The sequence below is a fragment of the Macaca thibetana genome, chromosome 12, assembly GCF_024542745.1.
Source record: "Macaca thibetana thibetana isolate TM-01 chromosome 12, ASM2454274v1, whole genome shotgun sequence".
In the NCBI taxonomy this organism is placed as follows: domain Eukaryota; kingdom Metazoa; phylum Chordata; class Mammalia; order Primates; family Cercopithecidae; genus Macaca; species Macaca thibetana.
This window is the reverse complement of record NC_065589.1, coordinates 119,211,595-119,226,958: the sequence shown is the minus strand read 5'-3', so window position 1 is coordinate 119,226,958 and position 15,364 is coordinate 119,211,595. Positions and strand designations below refer to the sequence as shown.

The following is a 15,364-nucleotide window of genomic DNA, read 5'->3' as shown; positions in this document are numbered from 1 at the left end:
ACCAGTCCTGGAAATTTTACCGCCTTTAAATGTTTGTTATTGTTGTTGTTGTCCAGGGGAAGGGACACTGTTTATTTTTGCTTGTTTGTTTGATGCTTATTACAGTAGATACTAAAAAAAAAAAAAACAAATTCAGGCTCAGGGAAAGTCTTATTTCGGTGTCAGCCCTGACTGTGATGCTCTATCTGAAAAGGAGGACAAACAGTTTAATCCAGACTGAGAAACAAGCAAACTTTAATTTCTGAGTACACAATTATGAAACTATGCCAGTAGCAACCTGCATGTTTGTCTCATCTCTTTAGCCACTTAAGGTCTCAAAACACTGCCAAAGCTTTCCTTCTCTATTAAACTCCCTTAAGCATTGCTCCTATTATTATTCAAGTTTAAGACACGGCAAATATCCCCACGTGTATATGGCTGGTTATCTTCTTATAAATGAATCCGTAAGACAGTGTCTCCTAATTCGTCTCTATTTTCTCTAACCTGCTTGATTTTCTACAATTGAAAAAAGTAATTCTGGTATACTCACACCAGAGCCCAGGTTTCTCAACATCTTCAGTTAAATGACTTTTAATTCCCCAATCAAGGTATAACACACAAATGTTATCTGCGCTTTACAGTATAGAACTCTGAGCGGCTGGTGTCTTTTGGTTAGTGTAACCATTACACGGCAGTATGTGCTTGTCACCCCGGTCTTCTTTAGCCTCAAAAAATATTCAGAATTTGTTATGCACATGGGAGATTTCTTACAGCAGCACACTCACTTACAAAAAGACCAAAAAAATTTTATTGCTTTACAACAAGCCAGCAACAAACACAACTGAGTAAGTATAAACATGACACTTCTAAATCCTCAAATGGAATTCCAAGACCAGAGTGTGCTTCTCCACTTAAATTGCATGTGTTAAAACTGAAATCCACAACTTCTGGCAAGTACTTCAATATTCTCAAGCAGAATCAATACTTAAAGAGGTTAAAAAAAAAAACCAAAAAAACCTATTATCAAACTTACTGCCTTATGTGTGATGATCTAATTTAAAAGTCTTTCATGCTTGATCCTGGCAGTGCTATTAATGCACATTTTAAGTGACCACCATGGGCACTTTTAAGAACCTAACTTCACAAAAGAGCTGTCAAGAAAATTGTTCTAAAATCCCAATGCACAGTAACTCATGCCTCATTTCAACTGCTTTTCTCGTGATGAAAAAATGTAGTCAGCCTTTAATTTGTACTGATAAAAGCTGTGAAGAGTATGCCAAATAGCCCCTCATACAAACAGGAAGCCCAAATTGTTGATCAGGTTGATCAGGCCAGAAAAGGTGACACTTTTAGATACTTTGTATTATTCTGGAAAGCACTTTCCTTTCAGTGAGTGCAAAGTAACTATGGATTAAGTCACCATTTTAATCGTCTCAATTCGATAGCAAGAGTTTCCTGGCACATACTCTTAGTACTACCTGAAAATTGAAGACCACCAAGAGTATTTACATGACTTGCCCCAAACTGTACATTTAAAACCTGACCGGGCGCGGTGGCTCAAGCCTGTAATCCCAGCACTTTGGGAGGCCGAGACGGGCGGATCACGAAGTCAGGAGATCGAGACCATCCTGGCTAACATGGTGAAACCCCGTCTCCACTAAAAAATACAAAAAACCAGCCCGGGCGACAGAGCAAGACTCTGTCTCAAAAAAAAATAAAAATTAAAAAAAAAAAAAACCTGACAGTCACCAACAACCTGAAATTTCTTACTCTAAAACATATTACCAAATCCCACTGATTTATTTTGTGTGTACTTTCGTGTTTTTTGTTTTTATATAGAGATGGAGTCTCACTTCGTTGCCCAGGCTGGTCTCGAACTCCTGAGCTCAAGCAATCCCCCTGCCTTGGCCTCCCAGTGTGCTGGGATTACAGGTGTGAGGCACCACGCCCGGCCTGATTTATTTAGAATTCACTATTTTATCTTTCTTCCAGACAAAGCAAAGCATTTTTCTCTAACAACATAATAGTCAGGATTTTGCTTATTAACTTATGTGGGTGGTTTTATACTCCCAGATCAAATGATCTAGCTGACTACTAGAAAAAAGGTTTCATAGTTTAGGAATATATCATATCACGTGTTAGTTCCACATGCACGTGAAGACCATTTTTAATTGCTGCAACAGCAGAATATTAAGGCAACATGAGAAAGCAGAGGTGTTTTAAAACACTAAGCCCTACTCCCTGCATGGTGGAGAACCAAATGATGTCACTAAATCCCTTAATACAAAAACTTTCCAAAATAATCTGCTGAGCTTGACTTTGCAGTTTAATCTTGTATATTCTGATGGCAGTGAGAGAGAACCTGGGGCTATAATTCCCTTGGCAAAAGAATTCAACATCTGATTTACTCACAATGCTTAAAATAAGGAAGGGAAAATATAAAATAAGTTTTCCTTGCTTGGCAACCATCTTTTTAATTATCTATTTTAATACTGTATCCAGGCTATGCCTGGGTGTGGATGGCTAACTCGCATATAGAAAATATCAAGCATCACATCTGGAAGAATCACAAACAAGACAATGAACTTCTCAATCAGTACATCAACAGTCAAGGTAAGCAAGAAAAGGACTTTACCAAGAAACTAACATTTACACTTTTTGACGGAACTGAAATACACTGAATTACAGAGCCAATTCACTGAAACAACAAAGAAAATTCTGTCCATGTAAAGGCTATTATTTTTTACCCCCAAAAAAGTGTTTCAATTCTGATACTCACACCACAACTGGTTAAGAAAATAAAGCGCAGTGTTTAGCAACTGGGCATCCTAACTACCGTAAGAGGCACTCTGTGCTCACCCCTTCCTGGCAACCGCTGAGGTCAGCAAGGCCAGGAGCAAGGAGAGCCTCCTATTTTTCAACACAAGCTGCTGCCGTCTCCTTATTGAAGCCCCGGATGGAGAGATCATAAACCACCTCCTCTACTTTCTTCACATCATATTTCAATCCGTCGTAGCGCTTCCTCAGGGAGTCATTTTTCAGGTTGAGAAGGCGGAAACCGGAATCCAGCTCATTGATGAAGGTGGAGATGTGGAGGGGTCGGGAGTAGTCTCCAGCAGTCACGCTGTTGACAGACAGCCTTGACTGTACCAGGAAAGAGAAATCAGGGGCTTGTTACAACATGCTGCTCCTCAGTGCATCTTCTTCTGAATCAAAGCCACAAGAACCGCAGGTCTAGACAGCTACACTCATGTTCTATCTCAGGGCACATGCAAGTACAGACAAGACAGGAGCTTCTCCGAAAAGAATCCCACTGAAAATGAGACCATTTTTGCCCAAGTAAAATTTAATATTACTAACATCTAAAATTTCTCTAATTTCTTAAACTGGCTATTGCATAATAAAGTGTTACATTACATACACAAGCATCTTTACAGCTCATCTGCTTTCATAACGAAGAAATAAACCACAAAGTAATCACAGCAGCTCCACTATCTCTTCCAACCTTGGCCAAATGATCACATTTCTAGAGCCCACCTACTAAGCTGCAACTCTAATCACCTAGAATCAAGTAAGGCAGACTTGGGATAAGAATCTAAAATTACGTCAGTGTAACCGTATCTTGAAGGAGAACTAAGATTGATTTCAAGACCCAACTCAAGGCTCCCCTTCTCGGTGTCAGTATACAACCCCTCACTGCTCCATTTGACTGGCTTTTCAAAACATCTTAAAATAGTAAAAAAGATTCCCCTTTCTGTAAATCCTCTCCACTTTCCCAGGTTTACCTACACCACCCCTTTAGTGCATTCTCAACATACGGGTTTTTTTGGTCTCACATAAAGGTTTTGTTGTTGTTGCTGTTGTTGTTGTTTTTAATACAAATCAAGAAGGGGTCTTGTTTTGTTGCTTAGGCTGGTGTGGAACTCCTGACCTCAAGGGATCCTCCCACCTGGGCCTCCAAACCTGCCAGGATTACAAGTGTAAGCCACCGCACCTGGCCCCAACATGTGTGGTCCTAAAGACACCTTCCACTTAACAACTAATACTAACAAGATGCTTCATGTTTACTGGTCAGGTGTCTCGAAAAAGCCAGACAAGTGGTACAGCCTGCAAGTGGACCCCATTATCCATTCTCACCATCTTCCTCAGGTTTTCAATGCACACATACCCACTCCAATAGACTCCATTTCTGCCTCCCCTGCAGGCAAGGCACCAGAATGTTAATAGAAGTTGTGTGGACAACTTGAAAGAAATGTCCTCAAAGCGAGAGGGCATATCCTTTTTCCTATTTCCTCCTACTGCTGGCTAGAGTGAAGATGTGACTAGAGCAACAGTTCTGGAACATAAGAAAGAAGCTGAAGCTAGAAGAACCTAGGGCCAAAGATCAAGGAATCATCAGACCAGCCCTGGACTGCTTTCCTCTGGAACAAGGACAAGCAAACTGTTTCTTAACGAGCCAGAAGTAAATATTTTCACCTCTGCAGACTGGCACAGTCTCTACCACAACTACTCAATTTTGCTACTGACAGTTTTTTTTTTCTTTAGACTTTTACCAGGCAATTTCCCCAAATAGTGATTAAAGGAATAAAGAATAACTTATATGGTTATATAGACAAATGAGTCTCCAAAACAATTACATGAATTAACAGTTACCAGGAATAGATGTTTTGCCACTACCCTAAAAGGAAGAGGTCTTATCATCTGTTGAAAATTCTTAACTCAGTAAGTATGCACTCATCATTTGATCTGGCTTTTCTCTGATGCCTAGGAAACTGTAACACCTACAGTGCCAGTCAGTGACTACCTGGTGACTGAGAGATGGCTTAGAAAAGAATTAAGACGTTCTGAATTTTGGTACCCATTTTAAAAACTGACAGTGAAGCAGAAAGATCAAAAAAGCAACCAGCAAGTTACTGAGCTTACCAGTTCACTGGCAAGAATTAGAACTCCTGAGAGATAATCTTCTACATCCAGATGAAAACCTTTCTCCCGATCTGGCTCAACTAAAAACACATGAAAATAAAGTCATGCTGTGAATCCAAGTCAAGCCTCAGAACATAAAAATATACACATAATTTCTCCCAAAGTAAGTGAAGAAAGGATGAATCTTTTAAAAACCGGCTTTTTAATATATTCACACCCTTAGCAACTAAACCTCACTGTGGATTTTTTGAGTTCTTAAGCAAAATTCAATTCAGTCTTCCCTCAAAAAGTAATACTATCAAAAATGGTATCGAGTTGTGTCAGAGAACATACTTCTTGTTAGAAAGTGCATGATAAAGCATTTAAGACAGGAGTTACGATATTTGCAACTATCAAATGGCTGACAGAGACACACACAAAATGAGAAGATTAAGCAGATGTAGCAAAATGTTAACAAGTGGTAAATCTAAGTGGCGTGTAAACAGGTATTCATTTTACTATTCTTTCCATTTTTCTGTAGGCTTGAAAGTTTTAAAAATTCAATTTTAAAAACTAAAGCAAGTACAAATAAGTTTGCCGTTGTTATTTTTAGCTTTTGTTTTTCCAAATATAGTCGGCCCTCTGCACTAACTGTGGATCAAAAATATTTGGGAAAAGGCCAGGTGCGGAGGGCTCATGCCTGTAATCCCAACACTTTGGGATGCCAAGGCAGGCGAATCACAAGGTCAGGAGTTCAACACCAGCCTGGCCGACACAGTGAAACCCCATCTCTACTAAAAAAATACAAAAAATTGGCTGGGCGTGGTGGCTCACACCTGTAATCCCAGCATTTTGGGAGGCTGAGGCGGGTGGATCACCTGAGGTCAGAAGTTCAAGACCAGCCTGACCAACACGGAGAAACCCCATCTCTACTAAAAATACAAAATTACCCAGGTGTGGTGGTACATGCCTATAATTCCAGCTACTCAGGAGGCTAAGGTAGGAAAATTGCTTGAACCCAGGAGGTGGAGGTTGTGGTGAGCCGAGATTGTGCCACTGCACTACAGCTGGGCAACAAAAGCAAAACTTCATTTTGGGGGAAAAAAAAAAAAAATTAGCTGGGCGTAGTGGCAGGCACCTGTAATCCCAGCTACTCGGGAGGCTGAGGCAGAACTGCTTGAACCTGGGAGGTGGAGGTTGCAGTGAGCTGAGATTATGCCACTGCACTCCAGCCTTGGCGACAGTGAGATTCTATCTCAAAACATATATATATATATTTACATAGCACTTACACTGTATTAGATATGTTAAGAAACCTAGAGATGATTTAAAGTACGTGGGAGGATGTGTATAGGTTACATGCAAATACTACACCAGCTATATAAGGGACTTGAACATCCTCAGATTTGGGTATTGGGAGAGCTCTGGAACCAATCATCCTCAGATACCAAGCTACAACTACAAGTGGTTTCTAGCTAATTCTTATTTGTTTTAAGAAACAAAGTACAACCACCCTTTCCACCAAAAACTAAGCAACCATGCCTGATTCTGCAGATCCCACTAATAAAGACACTTACTGCCAAGAATTTCTGTAACCGCTTCTCGAGTCACTAGTGTTTCTGTTTCCAAATACACAACAAATGCTGCCAAGAAGACCAAGCGCTGCAACACAAACCTCCAGTGCTCATGAAATCTGCAGGAAAATAAGCAAATTTAGCCTCCAAGGTTAGGGACCTTCAGAAAGACGGGTTTAATATAGTCATGTTCAAACAGTTTAGAAATGGGATCATTTTTCAAATAAAATCTTATGCAAATCCCCAATATGTAAAGAGAAATATGACATTTAGCATAAATTTTACAAGTTGAAATTTTAACAATTATTTAAGTTTAATCAGCGAGAAATATGGTCTAATTCTGATGAGTATGAAAATTTACGCCCAGTGCGATGGCTCACGCCTGTAATCCCAACACTTTGAGAAGCAGAGGCAGGTCGATCACCTGAGGTCAGGAGTTCAAGACCAGCCTGGCCAACATGGCAAAACCCCGTCTCTACTAAAAATACAAAAATTAGCCGTGCGTGGTGGCGTGTGCCCATAGTCTCAGCTACTCGGGAGGCTGAGGCAGGAGAATCGCTTGAACCTGGGAGGCAGAGTTTGCAGTGAGCAAGATCATACCACTACACTCCAACCTAAGCGACAGAGACTCCATCTCAAAAAAAAAAAAAAAACAACAACTGAAGGTTACAGATGACAAGAGCAATTGTGCTTTCTAAAATTCATCAGTAAGAACAATGATACTGCTCTGAAAAAAATAAAACTTTGCAACTGATGATTGAAGACAACTGCAGTTATATATCATCCTCAACGTATTCCTACATTTTCATTTCAGTGCAGGATACCAAGAAAATTCTGATTCACAAAATTCCCATTTGCAATCACTAAACAAATGGACTTAAAACAGAATACTGAGCTAGAAGCCTGAAAAAAGAAAAGGAAATTTTACAACCTGTGGATATTTACACAATGCCTCCTGATATTCAAATGCGGCAATACATTCAAAAAAAGGTCTCGACACAATGCAGGTCACACAAACCCTTCTGAAGACCAAATCCAGCCAGAGGGCAGCCTGTGTGTGACCTCCAGAGAAGATGGTCTCTAAATACCCCACCCGTTCTACTGTCCTACCTCTCTCTGTGCTTCAGCTATGACAACAGCGGTCCCTGACCTTTTCAGCACCAGGGACCAGTTTCATGTAAGACAATTTTTCCACAGAAGCGGGGCAGATGGTTTCAGGATGAAACTGTTGCACTTCAGATCATCAGGCATTACAGTCTCATAAGGAGCATGCAACCTAGATCTCCTGTGTGCACAGTCCACAATAGGGTTCGCACTACTGTGAGAATCGAATGCTGCCACCAGTCTGACAGGAGGTGGAGCTCAGGCGGTATTGCAAGTGATGGGGAGCAGCTGTAAATACAGATGAAGCTTCACTCGCTCACCCACCGCTCACCTCCTTCTGTGCATCCCGGTTCCCAACAGGCCACAGACCAGTACCAGTCCGCGGCCTGGGGGTTGGGAACCCCTGCCTTACAGCAAGGATCAGCAGATTTTTTCTGTAAAGGGCCAAGTAGTAAATATTTTAGGCTTTGTGGGCCTCTTTCACTGTTATGTATTCTTATCTGGGCATTTTCCTTTTTTTTAAACAACTCTTGAAAAAACAAAAGCAATTCTTAGCTCCCAGAGACAACAGCCACTAGTGGTTTATCAATCTCCGCCTTAAAAGAATATTCTCATGAGGTTATACTATCCACCCTTGAAAATATTCATCCTGTTTACTGTTGATATATATGCCTTACAAGAACATCTTTTTCAGTAAGAAAATTAAAATGAGTAGAAATTCTTGATTCAGATGCAGTTCTTCCCAGTTTAACACCTATGAAACCAGGAGACATTTCACAATCCATGTTTCACAATTTTTTTTTTTTTGAGATGGAGTCTCACTCTGTCGTCCAGACTGGAGTGCAATGGCGCAATCTCGGCTCACTGCAATCTCCACCTCCCAGGTTCAAGTGATTCTCCTGCCTCAGCCTCCAAAGTAGCTGGAGTTACAGGCATGAGCCACCATACCGGGCTAATTTTTGTTATTTTTAGTAGAGACAGGGTTTTACCATGCTGGCCAGGCTGTCTCAAACTCCTGACCTCAGGTGATCTGCCCGCCTTGGCCTCCCAAAGTGATGGGATTACAGGCGTGAGCCACCACGCGTGGCCCATGTTTCACATTTATGACTAGCAAAATTTTCCTTCCCTACTGGTACATAAAATAATGGTGTATCTTAAAATCAACAGTGTTGACTTTAACAAGAAGACATGGCATAAAATATTAGCTAATTATGTTACTTGGCAGTGAAACTCAAGCTTCAAAATAAAACTCAACTCCATATATATACTGCCACCTAATCTCATTATTTCACTAACTATAGTTCACCCAATTTCACAAGAAACTTGAATACAGCAAAAAGATATTCTCACTTTTGACCCTCATACCACATTTTCTTTTTAATTGCTTTTTCACTGCAAAAGTAATACATGTTCCTTAAGATTCAGAAAGTAAAAAGAAGAAAAAAATAAAATCACCAATTTTTGTCATGACCATTATCAGTTTAGTTCTTTCTCTTTTTGTTACTTCTACACAGAAGGATGCTTGCCTAGTTGCAAGCAATCATTTAGTATGTATAATTTTTCTCTTTTTTTTACTTAACATCATAAAATAATGCTGTTTTTCTTACAAACCTGTAATACTGTTCAGCAGGAAATTTGGTCTTCAAAGATGTTAGATGTGTTTTTACTGTACCAAAATGTTCTCGAGCTTTCAAACACCTCTTTGGAACTAATCACAAAAGATAACCAAATGTAATAATGAAAAACTTACCAAATTTCAAATACAGTTCTTGCTTAATAATCTAAGTAATCTACCTGGAAATTAATAAACTTTTTTTTTTAACCTCACAACTAATGTACACATCTCTGCTTTTCAACCTGGTTCTCAAAAAGTATCATCCCCAGTTTCCCTACTAATTAGCTATACTGAAAAATAAACAACTTGCCAAAAGGGAATATATTAGGAGACACATTGGTAATTCGTTAGGTTGTCATAAATAACGTCATCCTTAAGGAGCTGCACACCAGCTGCTATTCCTGTTCACTCCTCAGAGGATGCATAAAATTGGATTGCTTCTTCCTCCCATATTTGGCAGAAAAAAGCCTTTACCAAGTATTCACAATCAGGATGACCAACTCCGTATCATTAAGAAAAATGACTTGCCTCTACCACGTGTAAATACATTATTATATCATCCTTATATCTGAAAACATACTTCAGCTCTTTTAGCTGTGCTGGCTATACCTTACAATGAAGGTTCCATGTCTAAACTTGACATATTTTACTTTCATTCAAGAGGCTGACTATAAACACATTAATTTGAGAACATTTTATACTGTTCATCTCATATTAAAAGGTATTCAATCACTGAAAGACTGGATTCAACTACACACTGGTGCATACACACATATATACACACACACACAAAAGGGCCAAATAAAAGTCACTAGATAACACAAGAGTTATAAACGCTTGGGCCAGGCGCGGTGGCTCACACCTGTAATCCCAGCACTTTGGGAGGCCGAGGCAGGAGGATCATCTGAGGTCAGGAGTGCAAGACCAGCCTGGTCAATAGAGTGAAACCCCATCCCTATCAAAAATACAAAAAAAAAAAAAAAAAGTAGCTGGGCGTGATGGCGGGCGCCTGTAATACCAGCTACTCAGGAGGCTGAGGCAGGAGAATCACTTGAACCTGGGAGGCGGAGACTGCAGTGAGCTGAGATGGCGCCACTGCACTCCAGCCTGGGCAACAAGAGCGAAACTCCGTCTCGGGAGAAAAAGTAAATAAATATTAATAAACCCTTTTCCCACTTATCCTGAGAATACTGTGCTAGCAGAAAGCTGCACTTTTTTTTTCTAAACAGGAAATGGGTTAAGCAATTGTAATTATCATCAGTAGAATGCCATCACAATAGAAAACATCTCTATTTAAACCATACTATCTGGTAGTGCAAGAAAAATCAACCAAAATTATCAAATCACCTCCTTCTTCAATTTTTACTCACCATAAAGCATGATAGCCATTTTTCATTATAAAATGTCTTCTGGATAGAAACTCTCTTCTAAATAAGAGACTGATAATTGAGTATAAAACAAAGAACTTACTGTCCTGAAACCCAGCACCCTGATGGACCCCTTGCAGTAGAGTTAAAATCTCTCGAGCTGTTTGTTCTAAACTCTGTACAACTTTTCGGATTTCCTAGAGAGAATTAAAAATAAAAATCAGATACTCAACAGAATTATTGTCATACACTCACACCAAACACATTAGTTTATGTGATCATAACCAAGTTTGAATCCTGACTTTTTTCCACTTATTTCCTCTGTAAGACTTCAAAAAGTCACTAAAAAGCCTTAGATTCCTCAGGTACTCTTTAAAGGATAATAGCCACCCATTCACCCCAAGGATTCAATTGGGACATTATAATGGATGATGTGTGTGAACGTAACTTGCAGAATGAAGAGTTAAATGCAATACAAGAGTTGGGTATTTACATTTCTTTTTTTTCTTTTTTCTTTTTTTTTGAGACGGAGTCTCATTCTGTCACCCAGGCTGGAGTGCAACGGCGCGATCTCAGCTCACCGCAACCTCCGTCTCCTGGGTTCAACCAATTCTCCTGCTTCAGCCTCCCAAGTAGCTGGGATTACAGGCGTTCGCAACCATGCCCAGTTAATTTTCTTTTGTATTTTTAGCAGAGACAGGGTTTCGCCATGTTGGCCAGGCTGGTTTCAAACTCCTTGCCTCAAGTGATCCACCCGCCTCGGCCTCCCAAAATGCTGGAATTACAGGCTTGAGGCGCCGCTCTCGGCCTCTAATTCATTTTTAAAATATTCACTGAGCATACTTATGTGTGAGGCACTGTGTAAATACTGGGGAACCGAGCACACAATCCTTTCCCTCTGATGGTTTAACATACAATGGGGGAGAAGATTTTTTTTTAAATAATCAACATTACACACATTTAAAAAACTTAAGGTGCTACTAGAAAACATAACAGGAAATAGATCGTTTAGACTGTGACGTCAATGACATAAATACGAGACAATCACGAAAAGAACGGGAAAGAAGCAAATTCCAGGAAAAGCGAACAGGCAGGAAGCTATCTGGCGCACTAGAAGAGGTAAAGTGAACATCATACACAAAGACAGAGACCATAAATGAGATTGACGAGAGACCGTGTGAGCCACAGGAGGGTCTGATTTTTTATCCTGTGTGGGATAGGAAACCATAGGACAGTTTTAAGCAGGAGATCACATGTGCTTTTAAGACACCAACAAAAATACACGAAACGCTCATTCGCCGAAGACCAGGTGAATCGAGCCTTCGGTATAAACAAGCGCTGAAAAGAAGGAAAACTGACACAAATGAGGCAGGTAATGCTTAGAAGCTGAGACCCGAACACAAGGAATCAGGACAGAGCGGCAAAATTTGGGGCGGGGGCGGGGAGTGTCCTAACCTAAAGCTAGAGGGGAAGCAACCCACCCTCGGAGGCGTCCCCACCGCCCGAGACTGAGCGACAGAGGAGGGTCGGGCGCAGTGGCCCACCTAGGCATGGAAAGGCAAAGGGAATGGGGAAGGGAGGGGGCTCGCCTCTCGGATGTCCTGCTCGGCAGCCAAAAAGCCCTGCAGCTCCACGAAGATCTCGCTCACAGACATGGCGCCGGCTGCACAACAATCAGCCAGTGTAGCAAGGGCGGCCAGGGAAGTGGACGCCGGAGGCAACCAGCGCAATCAATCGCAACGGCCGCCGCTATCGCCGCGTCCCCCCGGTCTTACGCCACGACCGTCGCTGGGGTCCTCCGAGGCCCGCGGCGCGCCGGAGGACGGGCTGTCCGCCGCGCTGCCTGAGGCGCCGTCCGCGAGGCGCGCGTCCAAAGGGCAGAGGAGGAGGAGAGTGGGCGGGGCCTCAGTCTGAGGCCTTCAGACAGGCATCGCCAGGAACAACCTGCGAAGGGGGCCCTCGGAGCACGTGGGCCTCAGGGAGGGCGGGGACGGGCTTGTAGGTGGTGCGGGCGAGCGGGGTTGTTTAGGTTACGTGTGTGTATTTATTTCATACACTACAGCAGTTGGGGGGAAATATTTCACAACGAAAGAGTATGCACAAAAACACAGGTGCAGAAGAACGTAGAGAGAGTGCAGCCTTCGTGAGGAAGTAGGGGGCCGTGCATTTACATTTCCAAAAAAAGGAAAATAAAAGTAACGTATGTAGGACTGTGAGTAGGGAATGGATTGGGAAGGAAAATTTTCTGTGTAAATCTTTTATTTTAATGTCTTCTCTGTATGGCTGTATTCCCTATTTTTAAATTAAACGGATTTTTTAAGCGTGGGCGGTGGGATGTTTCTCTTTCCACTCACACCTTGTCCTAATTCCCCTTCCATGCCCTATAACTGTTTCCCCTTTGTTTTTGAAGAGTTATTTCATACACAAATACTGTGTGTGTGTGTTCTTGAACAGTTATTCCATACACAAATACAGTGTGTGTGTGTTGCACTCTCCAGATGAACTGGAATGATTCTTATCTAAATTATAACTTACTGCTTGCTTTGTGCCTGACGTTATTCTAAACTCTTTATATGAAGGATCATATTTAATTCTCATTATATGAGAAGAATTTCATGTCCATGAAGAAGACAGTAAGACCACTAGCACCTACATTTTAAAAAAAATTATCCGCCGGGCGCGGTGGCTCACACGTAATCCCAGCACTTTGGGAGGCCGAGGCTGGCAGATCACGAGGTCAGGAGTTCGAGACCAGCCTGATCAATATGGTGAAACCCCGTCTCTACTAAAAATACAAAAATTAGCCTGGCGTGGTGGTGTGCGCCTGTAATCCCAGCAACTCGGGAGGCTGAGGCAGGAGAATCGCTTGAACCCGGGAGGCAGAGGTTGCAGTTAGCCAAGGTCACACCACTGATCTATAGCCTGGGCAACAGAGAGACTCCGTCTAAAAAAAAAAAAAAAAAAACCCTTTCTTAGCTCCTGTTTGTTCTCCCAAAACCCATTTGTCTGTCTTAAAGAATCCTATTTGTTTTCATACAAACTTTCGTCACCTCTCCCTTTTACCTACTGAGTTAGGCACATAAGCCACTAATTGGTTTTTGTCTGTCTTTGTTTTTTGTGTGGATTTTTTGTTTGTCGCTGTTTGTTTTGTTTTTTGGTAGAGACGGTTTCACTCTGTTGCCCAGCCTGGTCTTGAACTCCTGGGCTCAGGCAATCCCACCTCAGCCTTTCAAACTGCTGGGATTACAGGTATCAACCACTGCACCCAGATATAAACCTCTAATTTTAACCATTTAGTAGGCTAGCTACTTATTTTGCTAGCTCCAGCATCCATGCAAATAATCCTTTTTTGAGAGTGTTCTATAAAAAGTTTAATTAGAACCTATTAGTTGATGGTGGTGTTGAGTTCTTATATGCCCATGCTGATTTTCTGTTCTGTTAATCTGTCTTTTGTCAGTTTAATTTGCAGGCCCTGGCTGGGCATGGTGGCTCACACCTGTAATCCCACCACTTTGAGAGGCTAAGGAGGAGGATCACTTGAGCCCAAGAGTTCGAGACCAGCCTGGGCAACATAGTGAGACCGCTATCTCTACAAAAATTTTTTGAAAATTGGCTGAACATGGTAGCGCATGCCTGTGGTTCGAGCTACTTCAGAGGCTGAGGTGGGAGGATCACTTGAGCTCAGGAAGCCGCAGCTGCAGTGAGCCATGATTCTGCCACTGCACTCAAGCCTGGGTGACAGAGTGAGACTCTGCCTCAAATAAATAGTTTTTTTGGAGGCCCCCATAAACTGAACAAAGTATAACAAAGAGAAAGCTTTTCCTCCCCCAGTACTAGCTTCATAAAGAACTGGAAAGTGTCCCCTTCTGGCCTATTATCTGGAAGAGCTTATGCAGATTGGTGTTTGTTCTTTAGTTGGTAGAATTCTCTGCTGAAACCTTCTCCAGTGAAACCTTCTTTGGAGCTCTCTTTTGGAGAATTTTTATTGCAAATTCAATTTCCTAATAGTCATAGTGCTACTCAAAGTATCTTTTTCTTTAAGAGATGGGGTCTCGCTCTGTCAGCAGGTGATTCTTCCGCCTCAGCCTACCCAGTAGCTGGGACTATAGGCACATGCCACCACAACTAGCTAATTTTTGTTTTTTTTGGTAGAGATGGGGTCTAGCTATGTTGCCCAGGCTAGAAAGTATCTATTTAATATTGGGTGAGCTATGGTAGCTGTGTTTTTTAAAGGAATTGGTTCATTTAGTCTAAGAAGTCAAATTTATTTGAATAGAGTTGTTTATAGTATTTCCTTATATTCGTTTGTTGTTTTCAGGCTCTGTAGTGCCACCCTGTATTTCATTCCTGATAGGAGAAATTTATTCATTTTCTCTTTGTTTCTCTTTGTTAATCTTGCTGGAGGTTTATCCACTTTATCGATCTCTTAAAATAACTAGTTCTCTGTTTAATTTTCTTTTCTTTTTTTTTTTTTGAGATGAAGCCTCATTCTGTCGCTCAGGCTGGAGTGCAGTGACGTGATCTCGGTTCACTGCAACCTCCGTCTCCTGGGTTCAAATGATTCTCCTGCCTCAGCCTCCCGAGTAGCTGGGATTACAGGCGCACACCACTGTGCCCAACTAATTTTTGCATTTTTAGTAGAGATGGGGTTTCACCATGTTGCCCGGGCCCACCTTGAACTCCTGACCTCGGGTGACCCACCCACCTCAGCCTCCCAAACTGCTGGGATTACAGGCATAAGCCACCATGCCTGGCCTCTATTCTGTTTCAGCTTCATCAATTTCTGCTCTTAATTATTTTCTTCTTTCTGCTTGTTTTGGTTT

General features: G+C 41.6%; 1 protein-coding gene across 2 annotated transcripts; it reads right to left on the bottom strand.

Moving 5' to 3' along the window:
• Positions 1–205: 205 nt before the first annotated feature.
• Positions 206–12,331, bottom strand: TSN (translin). Of its 2 annotated transcripts, XM_050752495.1 has the most exons (6): positions 12,131–12,331; positions 10,645–10,738; positions 9,171–9,267; positions 6,459–6,574; positions 4,903–4,982; positions 206–3,123 (listed from the first exon to the last, which is right to left on the bottom strand). In XM_050752495.1, the coding sequence occupies exons 1-6, from the start codon at positions 12,194–12,196 to the stop codon at positions 2,890–2,892; spliced, it is 687 nt and encodes a 228-aa protein (XP_050608452.1). In that variant the 5' UTR covers positions 12,197–12,331; the 3' UTR covers positions 206–2,889. The 2 variants fall into 2 exon arrangements, with proteins under 2 accessions (XP_050608452.1, XP_050608453.1); XM_050752496.1 differs by lacking the exon at positions 4,903–4,982 and having other exon boundaries at positions 3,050–3,123; positions 12,131–12,325.
• Positions 12,332–15,364: the final 3,033 nt, after the last annotated feature.

What these genes read in the sequence shown, in the direction of transcription:
- TSN (XM_050752495.1), bottom strand. Translation starts at nt 12,196, where the DNA reads ATGTCTGTGAGCGAGATCTTCGTGGAGCTGCAGGGCTTTTTGGCTGCC. An exon ending in CCTGCTGAACAGTATTACAG is followed by an intron (nt 6,575 to 9,170) that starts GTTTGTAAGAAA and finishes ATTTTCCTGCAG; the next exon opens with ATTTCATGAGCACTGGAGGT. An exon ending in TAATTCTTGCCAGTGAACTG is followed by an intron (nt 3,124 to 4,902) that starts GTAAGCTCAGTA and finishes TTCCTGGTACAG; the next exon opens with TCAAGGCTGTCTGTCAACAG.